Source organism: Lissotriton vulgaris, chromosome 3_2, assembly GCF_964263255.1.
Source record: "Lissotriton vulgaris chromosome 3_2, aLisVul1.2, whole genome shotgun sequence".
Lineage (NCBI taxonomy): Eukaryota > Metazoa > Chordata > Amphibia > Caudata > Salamandridae > Lissotriton > Lissotriton vulgaris.
Genome location: NC_141690.1, coordinates 155875726 through 155890231, shown reverse-complemented (window position 1 = coordinate 155890231; position 14506 = coordinate 155875726). Strand labels below are relative to the sequence as shown.

The window sequence follows — 14506 nt, the reverse complement described above, 5'->3', positions numbered from 1 at the left end:
CATTATTATTAATACATTTAAAAAAACGATATTTTTGATTTCGATATTTTTGTACTTACCTTAATGTAGATAGGATTCCGATATTTTTGCTATCGATATTTTTGCTCCGATATTTTTGCATGTCGATATTCTGTCTGTCGATATTATGTCAGACATTCTTTCAAAATACAGAATAGATTGAAATTAAGATGGTTACGCTTCCCAGATTATTATATAACCTTTATTTGACAATGTCTTTTACATTTAGTCTTTTTTTTGTGGAGAAACTAGGGATTTTAATTTTTTTTTATATAGGTTACGAAATTAGTCAGGGCCAGAGTGAAGAAAAGAGCCGAAAAGGTGGAATTTAATACAACAGAATACCTGGGAGGATGCTAGTTAACTATGAGAAAGGCCACTAGATTTATGCCATTATGAGGCTGCTTAGTTATGGACATACTGCAACTGTGACACATTCCACCACCTGTTTAATTTGTACATTTAAACACTTTGCAAAGTATAACTAGTAAGCTTTCAGTTGTTGACTGGTGTATTCAAGTGTTAAACTGGTACTGATGAGGTGAGACATTTACTAAGCAGTATTATCCCCGACTGACGTACAGGGAAAGCGCTTTTATCAGCAGCATGAAAAACATACACAAATATTTAAATCTGATTTAAACAGGGTGGAAAAATGGTCTCATTTGTCAGGAAAATATTTGCTTTATTATTCATTTAAATGTATATTACATAACAAAACCGTTCTATATTGAGGTTCTCCAAGTACTGTTTACTTAATTTTTAAGGTCTCATTTCTCGACTCTCACAGTGCCTTCTGGTACGAATAATGTACTGCTTCTAAAGACCCACAGTATGGACAGAGTAAAACACAAAACAAACAATAGCTTTAAAACTTAACTCGGATACGGAGAATAGAAGAGGCAGTGCTTTCATTTTTACTAAGAGTCTACATTCAATCTTGTGTTCGGCCAAGTGCAACACTGTATATTTCACACAAACTATTTACTTTGTGAGTTACATGTGCCCGTGTTACTAGAAAAGTGTTTCAGTTCTTCCATGCAAAGCAAATTCATTATTTGTCGGGAATAACGTTTAAACCTGATCTGGGGGGGCGTAGCCAAGATGGCGGAGTAAGCGGTCTTACTGCTCCGGAGCTCCCGCCGACAGCCTACATCAGCACCAGCATATTGGCCGTACCAGCTACAGTCGGCCCAAAACTTGCGGGGGACTTGACCCCGGGCTTGGAGTCCAGCGTTTGGTGGCGAAAGGAAGCGGCCAGAGTGGCCGGAGTGGCATTCTGGCTCCGAGCCGGGAACCGCTTGCAGAAACGGAGACCAGCAGAGTGGAGTGGCCGGGGGCCGCGACCGAGGAACGGAGGGCCTGGGACGCTGCTTCTTGCCCTGCTTGAGAGGGCGAGACCGCGGGACGCGGCTGGCGCGGAGGATCCGCTATGCGGGGGTGCTGACGAAGGAGGTCCGGTGTCCCCCGAGGTGAGGGCCTGCGGCTCCACGGGTCATCAGGGCGGGCCGCCATCTTGTGAACGGCCCGGAGTGCTGGAGGTGGCCAGGTGCGGAGACGCACTGCCCCTGGTGTGCTCTGGGACAGAGAGGATCGCTGGCGGAGCCTTGGTCCCCTCCGTGTTGTCCTGGTGGCGGTGCTTGGTGGCCCCCTCGGTGCTGGAGAGACGGGGCAGGGTCACCATTATGTGAGGAAACTGCCGGGACTGGCCCGGTGCGAGCGCAGGAGCGAGCCCGCTGGGGACGTCGCTGGGCAGAGGGCCTACAGAGCGGTGCTTGGCTGGGGGGCCTGGAGCCCTTCGTGCGGCAGGGAAGGCACCTCAAGTCTGCAGAAGTGGAGGCCCACCGGAGCGCTTTTGAGCAGCGAGCCTGGGGTCGGGCCTATCGACGAGCCTGTCGGTCGGCAGGAAAGGACGGTGAGGGAGCCCATTAACGAGAACCTGCCGACGCTGCTGGTGAGTGGGGCTACGGATGGCGGAGCGGTGCTGAGCTGCAGCACAGATTGGCGTGCCGCTTCCCACTGACCTACAGGACAGAGCAGTGGAGGAGCGGAGGTGGGGGGCTCCACTTAGTCCTAGCTAGGGGCTGGAGGACTGTTTGGTGGCCAACAGTGCGGCTCTGAGGTAGCGTTGAAGGTGAAGGAGAGTTGGCACAACCTGGTGAGTCCCGGCCGCAGCTTGAGGATCGTACCTGAAGGGCTTGAGGAGCCGGTGCTGGGTGCGGCCCTCTGGTGACGTGCCCTTCTTGAAGCCTGAGCTTGGGGGGTGAGACTGCTGGTTAACAGGAGGCACGGGAGATGGCATAGCCTTGAGGAGCAGGGGTGCTATGGGTCTTGACCGGCGACGACTCCCCTTCATCTCTGGTCCACACAGGCGTACGGCCTTCTTCGGGTGCCGGAGGAGTACTCAACCGACGTCAGCTGACGAGTGGGTGTTTGCAACGGCGACAAGGTGGGCCCTCCAAGATTCACTTCAAATTATCCAGAGAGTGCCATGTCCTCCTCCAGAAACAGGAAAGAAAAGACCATTAAAGACTTGTTTTTAAAGTGCAAGCAGATACAATGGCCTCCACCACAGCAGCGGGATCCCAGGGCCCGAAGCCAGGGAAGGAGGATGGGACGGAACCCATCACTAAGGCATTCCTCGAATCAATGTTTGTCGCTCTAAGGGAGGACATTCACACCCTCAAGCAAGAGTTTGCATCAGAGATTCGAGAGGTCAGACGAGAGATGGATGGCATTGGAGAGAAGGTCGCTGATCTGGAAGGTAAAAGCAACGGGAAAGACGTGGAGATAGCGGCTCTGCAACAGGAGATTCTCCGGATCCATGATCAACAGGTGGACCTCCAAACACATGTCGCTGACCTGGAAAACAGGTCCCAGCGCCACAATATACGCATCAGAGGGGTGAGGGTGGATGAGGACACGAAAGATCTCTTCTCCTACTCCAGAGAACTTTTCAATCACACCCTGGGCAGGCCACTGGAGACAGAGCTGAGAGTGGAACGAGCACACAGAGTGGGGCCCCCAAGAGCACCGTCGGGCCCGCCGCCAGACATACTAGTCTGTGTCCAAGACTTTCGTACCAAAGAGGCCATCCTCCAAAAGGCGCAGCAGCTGCAGTCTCTGCAGTTTCGGGGACAGTCCTCTGTACTTTATCAAGATCTATCCCCCCTCACCCTACAGAGGAGGAGAACCGTGAAACCTATCACTATACACCTCCAGCAACGCAACATCACCTATAGCTGGGGCCATCCATTCCGGCTGGTGTTCCGCATGGAAAATAAGATGTACCAACTGCGTTCTTTGTCGGAGGCTAGCAGGTTGCTGGGTGTGGAACTGCCAGAGAAGGAAGGTGGAGACGGGGATTCTAAGGAGGAGACTCCAGACCCCGTTGGCGTCAACAGGGCCGCAGGCGCCGTCTTAGGAAACCCCGAGCCGCAGAAGTTATGGAGGGCAGGAGGTCGGCTTTGGAGGAGGTTTCTACTGATCTTTCCAGCACCCAGCCCGGCTGACTCTAGACTCTATACCTGGCCGATTGTTTGATTTCCTAAGGCCCAGGCCGTTGGAGGGAGGGACATTCCTGTTGGAGAACCACACCGATAGCCTTTTACTGATCAACCATGGTTGATGGACTAAGTGGTTTTGTCTTTTTTTCGTTTCCTTTACATGTTTTGCAGTTTGGGAATTGTTGGGAGGGTGTCCAGTGCTCCACGTTCGCTTTTTATCTAGTTCTAGCGTAGATCCGAGTGCAAGGGCTGCCTTCCCATATCTAGGGATTGCCTGCATTAGCAGCACCAAGCAAAGCTCCTCAGGTTCAAACCTGACCCTGCTGATTATTGAGTATGCCTGTTTCCACCCTTAGGATTCTTACCCTCAATGTGAGGTTACTTACAATCCAGTAAATCGCAGGGCGGTACGGTCATGCTTAGAGAACACACAAGCTGACCTATGTTTACATCAGGAGACCCATTTGCTGGTGCGCGATTGTTATAGGCTGCGGTCCCACAGGTTCCCCACTCAGTTGTTCTCCTCCTGCTCTACCAAGACGGCTAGGATGGCGATTTTGGTGGCCCAGCAGTTTAAGGGGGAGGTACTGCAGAAAGGTGCTACGATTTAGGGGAGGCTTCTGACCTACCGCTTCGCCTTAGGCGGTCTAACGTTCACTGTTGACTCCCTGTATGCTCCCAATGAAGGCCAGGAGAAGTTCCTACAGACTGCTCTTATTGAAGCCACAGTCACTACGGACCGTAATATTATCCTAGGGGGAAACTTAAACCTTGTGTTTGACAACCTTTTAGACAGATCCAGTCAACGCACTCACCAAGTAGGTGCACTGTCGGCAGAGGGACTCGGGCGGCTGCATGACTTGGGCCAACACGATCTTTGGCGTAGTGTTCTCCCCCTCGCCTCGTCCATTTCTCCGCCTCAGCTATGTTACGGGGCGTCACCGGAACATGAACTAAGAACTCCCACACCCACCCCACTCCCTCCCCCCTCCCCAGTGGTGGTAGGAATATCTGAACACACACAATCCTCTGGATGGACAGCACTCATACTTGAAACAAATGGAGCGTTCGCACCGTAGGTGGGCAAACTGCGGATGGTAATCCTTTGGAGAGAAAGCGGACCAGGGGGCCCTAGCGGAACGTGAAGTTTTTTAAATCGCCTAGGAAGATATCAGCCATGCGTTCCATGCTCAACAGCTTCCACAATCTCGCATGCCACAGGGAAATCGCTAGGGCTTCCTTTTTCTTCCAGACCGCTGCTAAAGTTAGCTTGGCCGCTCCTATACAGAGCCAAAGTATCTTTTTGTCCGCCCTGGTTTGGTGTTCAAGCTCCGGATCTCGAAGGCCCAGCAGAATATGGGCCAACGATTCCGCGATCGGGTAGCCCAGTATCTCCTTGATATGGGACCGGATCTCCTCCCAATAAGGACGGATGACAGGGCAGTCCCACCATATATGGCGGAAGTCTTTCAACAGGCCACAGCCCCTCCAACATCTATCCGAGGAGCCCGGAAATATCTGCTTTAACTTAGCCGGATACAAGTACCAGTCCATCATCGTTTTAAGATGGGATTCCCGAAGCTCCACCGAATGGTTGTGTTTAGCTAGGTCGTGCCACAGATGGGACCACTCTCCGTCCGAGATATCGCGGCCTATGAGCTCCTCCCAAAGGCCCATGTAGTGCGGTCTAGGGGAAGTAGCCGTAGAGAGAAGGAGGCCATAGATGAAGGAAATGACACCCCGCATAGTGGAGGACAGCGCCCAGTGGAGTAATTGGGCATGGCGGAACCTCTCCGACCGTTGGACCCCATAATCCTGCATGCAGTTGTCAAAAGTGAGCGGGCAGAACCATGAAACAAGTGCGTGAGGGCTAGGCAGCCTCCCTCCCTCCAGGCATCAAAGGGACCTTCCCGTGCGGCGAGTGGAAAGGCAGGGTTAAAGTGTATAGGCGTAAAGGGGGACGGGAATGACGTCCACCGCTCATCACCAGAGACCGAGTCCCAGACTTTCAAAGTAGTGCTGGTGGGGGTGCGTTTTTGGGCCTATCTCCCCTCGGCCTACTTACTAAGTCCCAGATCGTTCTCCCCTCTACAATCCTGTCCATATGCAACCAATGTTTCTCAGACGTAGGCTGGGACCACTCCACCAGTACCCGTAGTTGCGCCGCTTTGTAGTATAAGGCATGTCGGGAAGGCCCACCCCTCCCTCGGACGCCGGAGTGTGGCAAATGAAAAACACGCACGGCCCCCCTGCCAGATGAAGCGGAGCGTCAGTGTTTTAATGCACCGGAATAAGTCTCCCTCAAGAACAATAGGGAGCGCTTGGAAGAGGTATAAGAGTTTAGGAAGAAGGGACATTTTGAGCGCATGGATCCTCCCCAACCAAGATATGTACAGCGGTCTCCAACGTGCCAGGTCGCCCTGGATACTCGCTAATAGGGAGGGGGGGAGGGGGGGGAGGTAGATGGCAGAGTACAGCTTCCCAATCGAGGGAGTCAAATGGACCCGCAGGTACAGTATGGAGGAGAGGGTCCACGGCAGAGGCGTGAGTGGCCGAAGGCGGTCCACCTCCACCGACGAGAGCGTGAGGTTGAGAATGTAGGACTTGTCGTAGTTGATCTTAAAACTGGCCACCTCCTCAAAGCGCGACAGGGCTTCCCGGATGTGGGGGAGAGAGTGGGCGGGAATCGAAAGGGAAAGTAGGACGTCATCAGCGAACAGGGTGATCTTGTGCTGCTTCCCCTTGAAGGGCAGTCCCCGAATATCCGGGTTCTCCCTCACAGCTAGCGCTAGAGGTTCGATGCTCAAGGCGAAAAGCAGGGGGGAAAGAGGGCATCCCTGCCTAGTGCCTCGCGAGTGTGGAAAGAACGCCGATAGATGTCCGTTAACCGCCACCCTAGACCGGGGGCTGCTGTAGTTTGCCTTAAGCATCTACGGGAATTTAGCCGAGAAGCCAAACGCCATCAAAGTTTGGAACAAGAAGTTCCAATCCACCCGGTTAACCACTTGGATGCTATGGCTCCTCTGGATCTTCCATGTAATTTCCATTGAAATCAATGGAAACTCCATGACGAGTTACCCTTGTCATTAGCGGCGAAGAGGTTAAAGGCCTTCTCGGCAACAAGGCCCACGAGGACCGCTGGAATCTTGAATCTGTTGGCCTTCTCGATCAGATGGACCACTCGCCTGTTGTTGTCGTGAGTCTGGCGCCCATTAATGAACCCAGACTGGCCCGGGTGAATGAGTGCCGGCATCAAGTCCTGGAGCCTGTTCGCGATGATGGAGGAGTACAATTTGGCATCTATATAAAGTAGGGCTATTGGTCTATACGATGAGCACTTAGACGGGTCCTTCCCAGGTATGGGGATGACCGATATGACAGCCTCTGCCATGGAGCTTTAAGTCATGCCCGTCTCCGCCATGCTGTTAAAAAGTTGTACCAAAAAGTCAACCACTTCAGAGGCGAAGGTTTGATAAAAGAGAGCTGTAAACGCGTCCGCTCCAGGTGCCTTGTGGGGCTTCAGGGCTTTAATGGCAATCAATACCTCGTCTCTGGTGAAGGGGGCAGTGAGCAGCTCGTTTCACTCCGCGGAAACTTGAGGAAGCGGGAGCGCGTTTAAGTAATCTCTTTGCTCCCCGCGGTCAAGGGCATCCCCTGAGTACAGTGCTGCGTAGAAATCACCGAAGAGGCCAGCCTTGGCCTCATCACAGTGTGTCAGGGTTCCTGCCGCGTCCTGGATGCCCCCTATATATTCCTTCTCTCTCTTGTCCCGGAGTTGTCGGACCAGGTGTTTCCCTACCTTGTTCCCTTGTGAATAGGTGATGCGCCGTAAATTCCGCTCTGTTATTATAATGGGCCCTGAGTTTGCCCCTGACAGCCGTCAAGGGTCTTAGCGTCTGCCTAGAGGGGTTCTGTTTTTGCGCCAGTTCAAGAGCAGAGAGATCCCTCTCTAGCTCCTCTCGTTCCGTCCGCCTCAACCTGTTAAGGGCCGCATTAAGAGTCAAACAACTGCCCCATATCGACGCCTTAAAGGCGTCCCATCTAATAAAAACCGACGTGTCGTTCTCGTGGTTGAGTTCGAAAAATTCATGAATAGCCTTCCGCAATTCCTTACAGGATGCCTCATCCCGGACCAGGGAGGCCGGAAAGTACCACTTGCGTTAGGCAGACCGCAAGCAAACTGTGATCAGAGACAGAAAGAGGGAATATTTAGGAGATTGACTTAGAAAAATATGGTCTAAGCGAGAGTAAGAGCGATGAACATGAGAGAAGAAGATAAAGTCCCTACACTGGGGGTAGAGAGAGCGCCAACTGTCTATAAGACCCATGTGCTCCATCATTTGTTGCGTCTCGACGGAGTAGAGACCGGCGTGGGATCTCTGGTGATGGGAGCTGTCTAAGTCCCTATGCCATACCAAATTAAAATCCCCCAGCACAATCAAGGCCCCCTCAATAAAGTCCTCAACACTCCGCAGCAGGCCTTGAACAAACCCATTTTGACCCACATTGGAAGCATACAGGACCAAAAACGTGCACATCTTGCCAAGGAGCATACCCTTGACCATGATCCAGCGGCCCTCCTTGTCGCTACGCACCCCCAGGGGTTGGAAATGCAGGGTGGAGCGAAACATAAGGGCCACTCCCCTATGTTTCGTGGGAGCCGAGGATCTATAAATCAGGGGAAATTGCTTATGCTTGAGGCGGGTTTCGTCTTTCCGAGCCAGGTGGGTTTCTTGAAGACCCACCACGTTTAACAGATGATCAAGGATATAATTCCAAACCTTCTGGCGTTTCTGGTCGGAATTCAAACCCTTTACATTCCACGTTCCCAAGGTGAGAGGCATCAGGGATATGGTACCTCCCCCAGCTCAACAACCGGTATCATACTGGCAGACCCATCTCTCCCCAGTCAGAACCGCCACCTCACACCCCCCCTCCTCCGTAAGTGTAAGCATCGCATGATAAACCAATCCTCAGAGTCCCTCTCCTCTTACATTGTCCAACCTCCCCCCCCCATCCCTCCCCCCGGGTCCTGCAGTCCATCATACCTGACGCATTCCATCCATACATGATCACTCATACATGTCCCCCTGCTACCACCACTGTCCTCCCACCATCCCCCATCCCCCCATCCCTCCCCAGACCCCATGAAAACTCAGGCCAGAAGAGGCAATGCAAAATAAAACAATGAAAGAGCCCGCAAAAGGGGTTTTTGACAACGACCGTAAGGGTCGGGGGTTGTGAAACCAGGCAGTGTCCACCCAGAACTCAAGGCTGGGGTGTCTCATCAGAGAGTACATAGTTCACTTGTGGTACCTGAAATAGATGTGTCCCTCCGGCTACCACGAAGCTCCATCCTGGGGTCTCATGCCGCTGATGAGCTGCCAGTCTGTGCCGCCTCTGTCACCAGCGCAACCGAGGCAACCGCCGCTCCTCTCTCGTGCAGGCGTGCCGATGGGTCCGGCCCCCCACCGCCGCAGAGCGACCCACTCTCTGCCAGGCCGGGGAGAGTGACTAACGTCTTGATGGGGAGCCCCCCTCCCCGGGGATCGTGGCAGTGTCATCTAGGCCAAGGAGCTCCCTGGCCGCTGATAAGGATCTGACCTGAACTAGTCTATTCTACCAAAGAAAGATGAGACCAAAGATGTGGCCCCAAGAGTAGGCCACGCCTCGGTCCCGCAGGAACGCTATCACCGGTCAGAAGTCCTGTCGCTTCTGCAGAGTTGAAGCTGCCAGGTCCTGAAATAACGGAGGACTGTGGCCTCGAAATTGCAGGGGTTAATTCCTCTTGCCTTCCTGAGTGTTCGCTCCTTCAGCTGGAAGTCGTGGACGCAGACCAAGATATCAGGGGGTGGAGCCCTCGAGCCCCGCGGTAGACCAACCCGGTGGACCCTGTCCATGCGAATCTCCTTGAGATCTTCCTCCGCCAAAATCTGTAGGAAGAGGGCTTTCACATAGCCTCGTAGGTCCCCCCCTTCTCCTTCCCAGGGCACCGCCCGGATCCTGATGATGTTGCGGCGCGACCTGTTTTCCAAGTCCTCGGCATGGGCCTGGAGGTCCAGATTCGGTTCCGTTAGTCTAAGCACGTCTTGTTGGAGCTGATGCACATCTCCTGCCAGCCCCAGGTCATGCTCCTCCAAGGTCGCCACCCGGTCTTCGATACTATCCACATCTCTCCTCACCTCACGCAAGTCCGATGCTAGCTGAGAGCGGCGCTCAGAGATGTCCTCCTTGATGGCTGAGAAAAGTTCGATCATGAAGGCCTTGGTTGCGGGTACATCATCATCTCCTCGTGGGGGCGATTTGCTGGCACCCGGGGACGACACAGGCGGTGGTCCTTTCGGTACTCCATCCTTGCCCGGTTTGTTCTTACGGGGTCTGGTCGTCATGTTGCTAGTTCAGAGACCCACCAGAGCACCTGAAGGGCAGGCCAGAGCACCTCCCACGACGTTGCACGCCCGGGTTGTAGAACCGGCTTTGGCAGACACTTCACCTCAGCCCCTTCCTCTCCTCTTTGTCCCTTTATCAGGGTCCCTTGACGTGTCCCTCTCAGGCGTATCTGATCCTGAACCCTGGAGCCCAAGACCTCTTCTTCCGCCGCTTCACCAGGGGCACCGGGGAGTAGGTCCGCCGGGTCTCAGATCTTGGCCATCGCCGTCCACCACGCCAACCCAAAAGTTCAGACAGGGCGTAGGCCTCGGGTAGGGTGCCAACGTCTAATCCGCAGGTCAAAGCTGCCGGTCGCAGCCCCAGCTCCCCCTTTCGAATATTTCATTGGGTATGCCCAGGCCCTCCTCGACGTAGCACTGGCTGAATTCTGCTGCTACCAGCGCCGGGCCGACAAATGCAAGGGGACCGCAATCCGCTGCAGGCCTTCCGCTCCAGTTCTCACTATCACTCCCAGCCGGTCCGGCAATTTAAGGGGGGGGGGGGAAGCAATTCAGGGGGGGAGGTGGGGGGGGAAGCAGGGACTGGGTTGCTCGCCGCTCACCACGTCTCCCGCTCCGCTAGGCCCTGCGGACTGTTCCAGGCCGGATGTGCAGTAGAGGGCAACCGACACGACAGGCAGTAGGCAAGCACCGGCCAATCACCCAACACCGATCGCAAGGCCCACTCGTAGTTGATGTGGACCCCCTCCGCGCGCAGTCTCCGCCGGCAGGGCCGATCCTCCCTCGGTTCCAGCAATCCCTCCAAGGCCACACTAGGCCACAGACCACTCCACGCGGCCTCTACCCTCGGGGGACTGCAATGCGCTATACCGGTATGTCCAGCAGGCTCCAGAGCAGCACACGGAGCTCTCTACTCCACATATGGGCTCCCACATTCAGCCAATGCTCAAATTGATGGCGCGGGGGAGGCCCAGGCCCCACAACCAGGCACTAGGCCTCTCAAGCCAGGATCCCCGTGCCAGAGTGCTCCTGTCGCCGCATCAGTTTACATGCTGACGATATGCCGATCTCACTGCTTACCTCGAAGACAGCCTTACCTGTGTGCATGGCAGACTTGGACGCCTTGATCGGGTGGCCGGATTTAATATAAACACAGACAAGTTGATTGCCTTGGATCTCTCGCTGCCCCCTACCGCCCGGGAATATCTGCAGAGGCTGTTCACCATCCAATGGGCGGTGGATACCGTCCCATATCTGGGGATAAAGTTGACCACCTCACTCCCTGCTATGGTTGCCACCAACTATGACATCCTTCGCGGGAAAATCCGACGCGAGGTTGGCCGGTGGAAGCACTACCCTCTCTCTTGGTTAGGCAGGATTGTGGCGGTTAAAATGACTATTTTGCCCCAGCTCCTCTACCTATTCGGCACCCTCCCTCTCCAACCGCCTGTTGGCTGGATTCATCAGATGCAATCCTACTTGGCCCAGTTTATCTGGACTGGCCGGAAGCCGCGAATGCAGAGATCACTGGTGACGCTTGTCCCAGAGATGGGAGAACTGGGCGTTCCTGACCTCCAACTGTACTTTCAAGCGGCACAATTGCGATACCTAGTTGAATGTAGCAGATGGGAATCAGAGAAACATTGGTTGTTTCATGATCAGGTGGTGGCGGCACGACCATTGCAGGAAATTTCTTTCCTGCGCAAGCCCCACAGGCCCCCTAACTTGTATGTCTCGCACATAACCCGGGTTCCTCTTGAGGTGTGGGATGCCACTACTATCGCACACGACCTTCAACCTTCCCGTCTCCCATCACCCCGTTGGTCGATAACCCAGACTTCACTCCGGGCGCAGAAGCGGCGTCTTTTGCACATTGGAAGCCTGCTGGTTGCCGGTTTCTGTTTCACATGTATGGAGCTGAGGGGGTTGTTCCATTTTCCCAATTTAGGCAGGAGTACGGCTTTCCGGAGACGGAACGACTAAGGTATCTGCAGGTGCGGCCTTGGGGCATTACACCCGCAGGTCCGCGCTAGCGCAGGTAGACGCTTATCCTCATACGAAAGATGGCTCTGCATACCACAAGGGGGTCACGGAGACATTCACAAAAGTTGTGACGTATTGTTAATATACCCCAGACAGACTACATGTGATGGACCGCAGCCGAGAGGAGACTTGTTGGCGTGGCTGTGGCCAGACTGGCAACCTGGTGCACTTGTTGTGGGAATGCATACACATTCAGTCCTATTGGGCTCAATTGTTAGATGAAATATATAAGCACTTCGAGACGGAAATCCCGCGCTTTCCAGCTGATGTGCTACTAGGTCTACCTAATCCACTGACCTTCCCTCTAAAATCCCACAGGGGCAGACAGATGGCTATCTCACTAGGCTCAGCGGTTCTACTTACACATTGGCGTACTCCCACTATACCCTCCTTTGTAGGATGGCTTCACCGATTATGGCACGTGCTCAGGATGGAGAAACTGTCACTTAAAATGGCGGGAGAGGGATCCGCATATGATAACCTGTAGCAACCATTTCTATCACTCTTGGCCACCGATTTCCGAGAAGTCACATGTCCCCGATATCTTAGGCTGCTGCGCCTCACAGACCCTTGGAAGACAGATTGTTAAGCAGGTCACTGAGGGCCTAGCATGGGTGGGGGAAGGAACGGGGGGTCAGCGAGAGACAGGGAGCACTGGACGGGAGGGGGGTACCTGGGAAAAAGGGGTTCCCTTTGTTTTCTTTTCCCTTTGTTTATTCTTATAGTTTTATTCTATGCACAAGCAATGAGCAGATACTGTCTCGAGCGCTGAATTCACGCTCTCAGCTGGCACTGCCCGGCTGTACTGTTTCGATATTGTTTGAAGACAGCTAACTGTACATGGAAATGCTTGCGTGTTTAAATTCAATAAAGATATTTGAACCATAAACATGATCTGGTTAACATGTATACTTTTCTTTCATAATAAACATTTGAATTTTGCAAAGCACTGGAACCCATTTTGTATCAATGGGTTTTAAAACAACAAAATAGCAAGTTAGTACTGCAAAAGAATGCAAAACATGTAAGCAGTTTCATCAGGTATAATTTAGTCAGCACTATTTCATAATTTGGTCCTCCTTGGATGATTAAATCCAGTGGCCTTTAATATAAGGCTGCACCCATTCAAATGTTTAAAACGGGTGGGGTCAAAAATATAGCACAAGTGAGGGTTACAAGTCCCTGACCAGCCTTTATGATCATGGATTATTTCCCTTAATGATTTTTTACAGATTTTTAAGGGTGGTAAACGTTGGCTGGAACTATCATTTGTTCTGAGTTGTACATGCAATTTAACAACCACTGAGATGAGACGCTACCTTGATTTCAGATGCATGTGTTAATTGAGGAGGACCTCTTACATTTGTTATGAGCTGTGCTGTGGAAGTAACAGTTACCTAGCTAAGCAACAGCACAAGCTGTGCTTGCTAGCAGAAGACATTCGAGAACGTGTGGAATTTATATTGTCTTATGCAGCTTATCAAGAGGATGTTTTCGGCGGCCTTGTCGGACTATAAGGCATGCTTATATCGTATCCAAGTGGCAAGCAGGAATGCACAAAGACGAGAGGGCATTCGGGTCCGTCCTACATTAAATGCTTACTTTCAAACAATAAGCTGAAGTGTACTATTTAGGTGTGCATTTGAATAATGACAGGGAATTAAGTGTAGCATCTTATGAGCAGATATACATTCGGATTGTGGAGTTAAACTCCATTAATTATCTGGGTTGTATTTACATATTAAGCATTGATGCAAATGAATTGGTAATACAACATCTGGTACTTTTCAAGAGCACAATTTGGAATAATTACATTGCTTGGGATAAATAAATATTTACGAGCAACTTGTGTACAAGATTTGCACAACCGCCACTTGATGTACAGTCAGATGCAATTGATAAAAATGGGAAAATCAGAGAAGTGAAAAACCGAAGTCTGGAAGAGGCATACCAATCGTGTTGAACAGGAACTGGAGTGACAATAATATTGTAGGGCGAAGTAGAATTCCCATGGTATGGTAGAGAGCACAGTATGTGTAGTGAGGTGGGGAAGCTGAATACCCATGTATTAGTAGAGGACATTCCCAATAGGTCCGAGGAAATTAACTTTAAGACCCAGTTGCTCAACTGTGTGTTGTTCTTCCCAGCACACATTACGTAGTATATTGAGAAAAAAACAAAGAATATGCACAATTACCAACGGGCAAGTTGTATTCTATATTCATATTTACTTTTCACTAGAATCACAGACAATCAGATAGGACTTACGGAGGTCTGTCCTCCAAGATAAGTGCAGTTGTAGAAAGAGGCTCAAAGTCCAGATTCTTCCTCACGCTTTGCCTGGGAGGTGGGGACTTCTGAGCTCGCCCAGTTCTTTCTTCATATTCCTGTGAAACCAGAGAGATTACATTGGTCTTAAGTTGGATTAACATTACATACCTGAACCAAACTAAATCCGTCTTTGGCGAGACACCATACGAATTGTAGCTATAATGTACGCTACAAAAACAGAATCTAGAATTAGATTACATTTAGTCAATCTAGGATTTT

At 52.0% G+C, this 14506-nt stretch overlaps 1 protein-coding gene across 3 annotated transcripts in view; it reads right to left on the bottom strand.

Moving 5' to 3' along the window:
- Positions 1 to 14506, bottom strand: part of TBC1D14 (TBC1 domain family member 14) — a 944726-nt gene that overhangs the window by 356872 nt on the left and 573348 nt on the right. For all 3 annotated transcript variants that reach the window (XM_086964122.1, XM_086964121.1, XM_086964123.1), the window contains one exon: positions 14225 to 14343. In XM_086964122.1, the coding sequence (XP_086820248.1) occupies positions 14225 to 14343 (119 nt within the window). The remainder of the gene's footprint in view (positions 1 to 14224; positions 14344 to 14506) is intronic.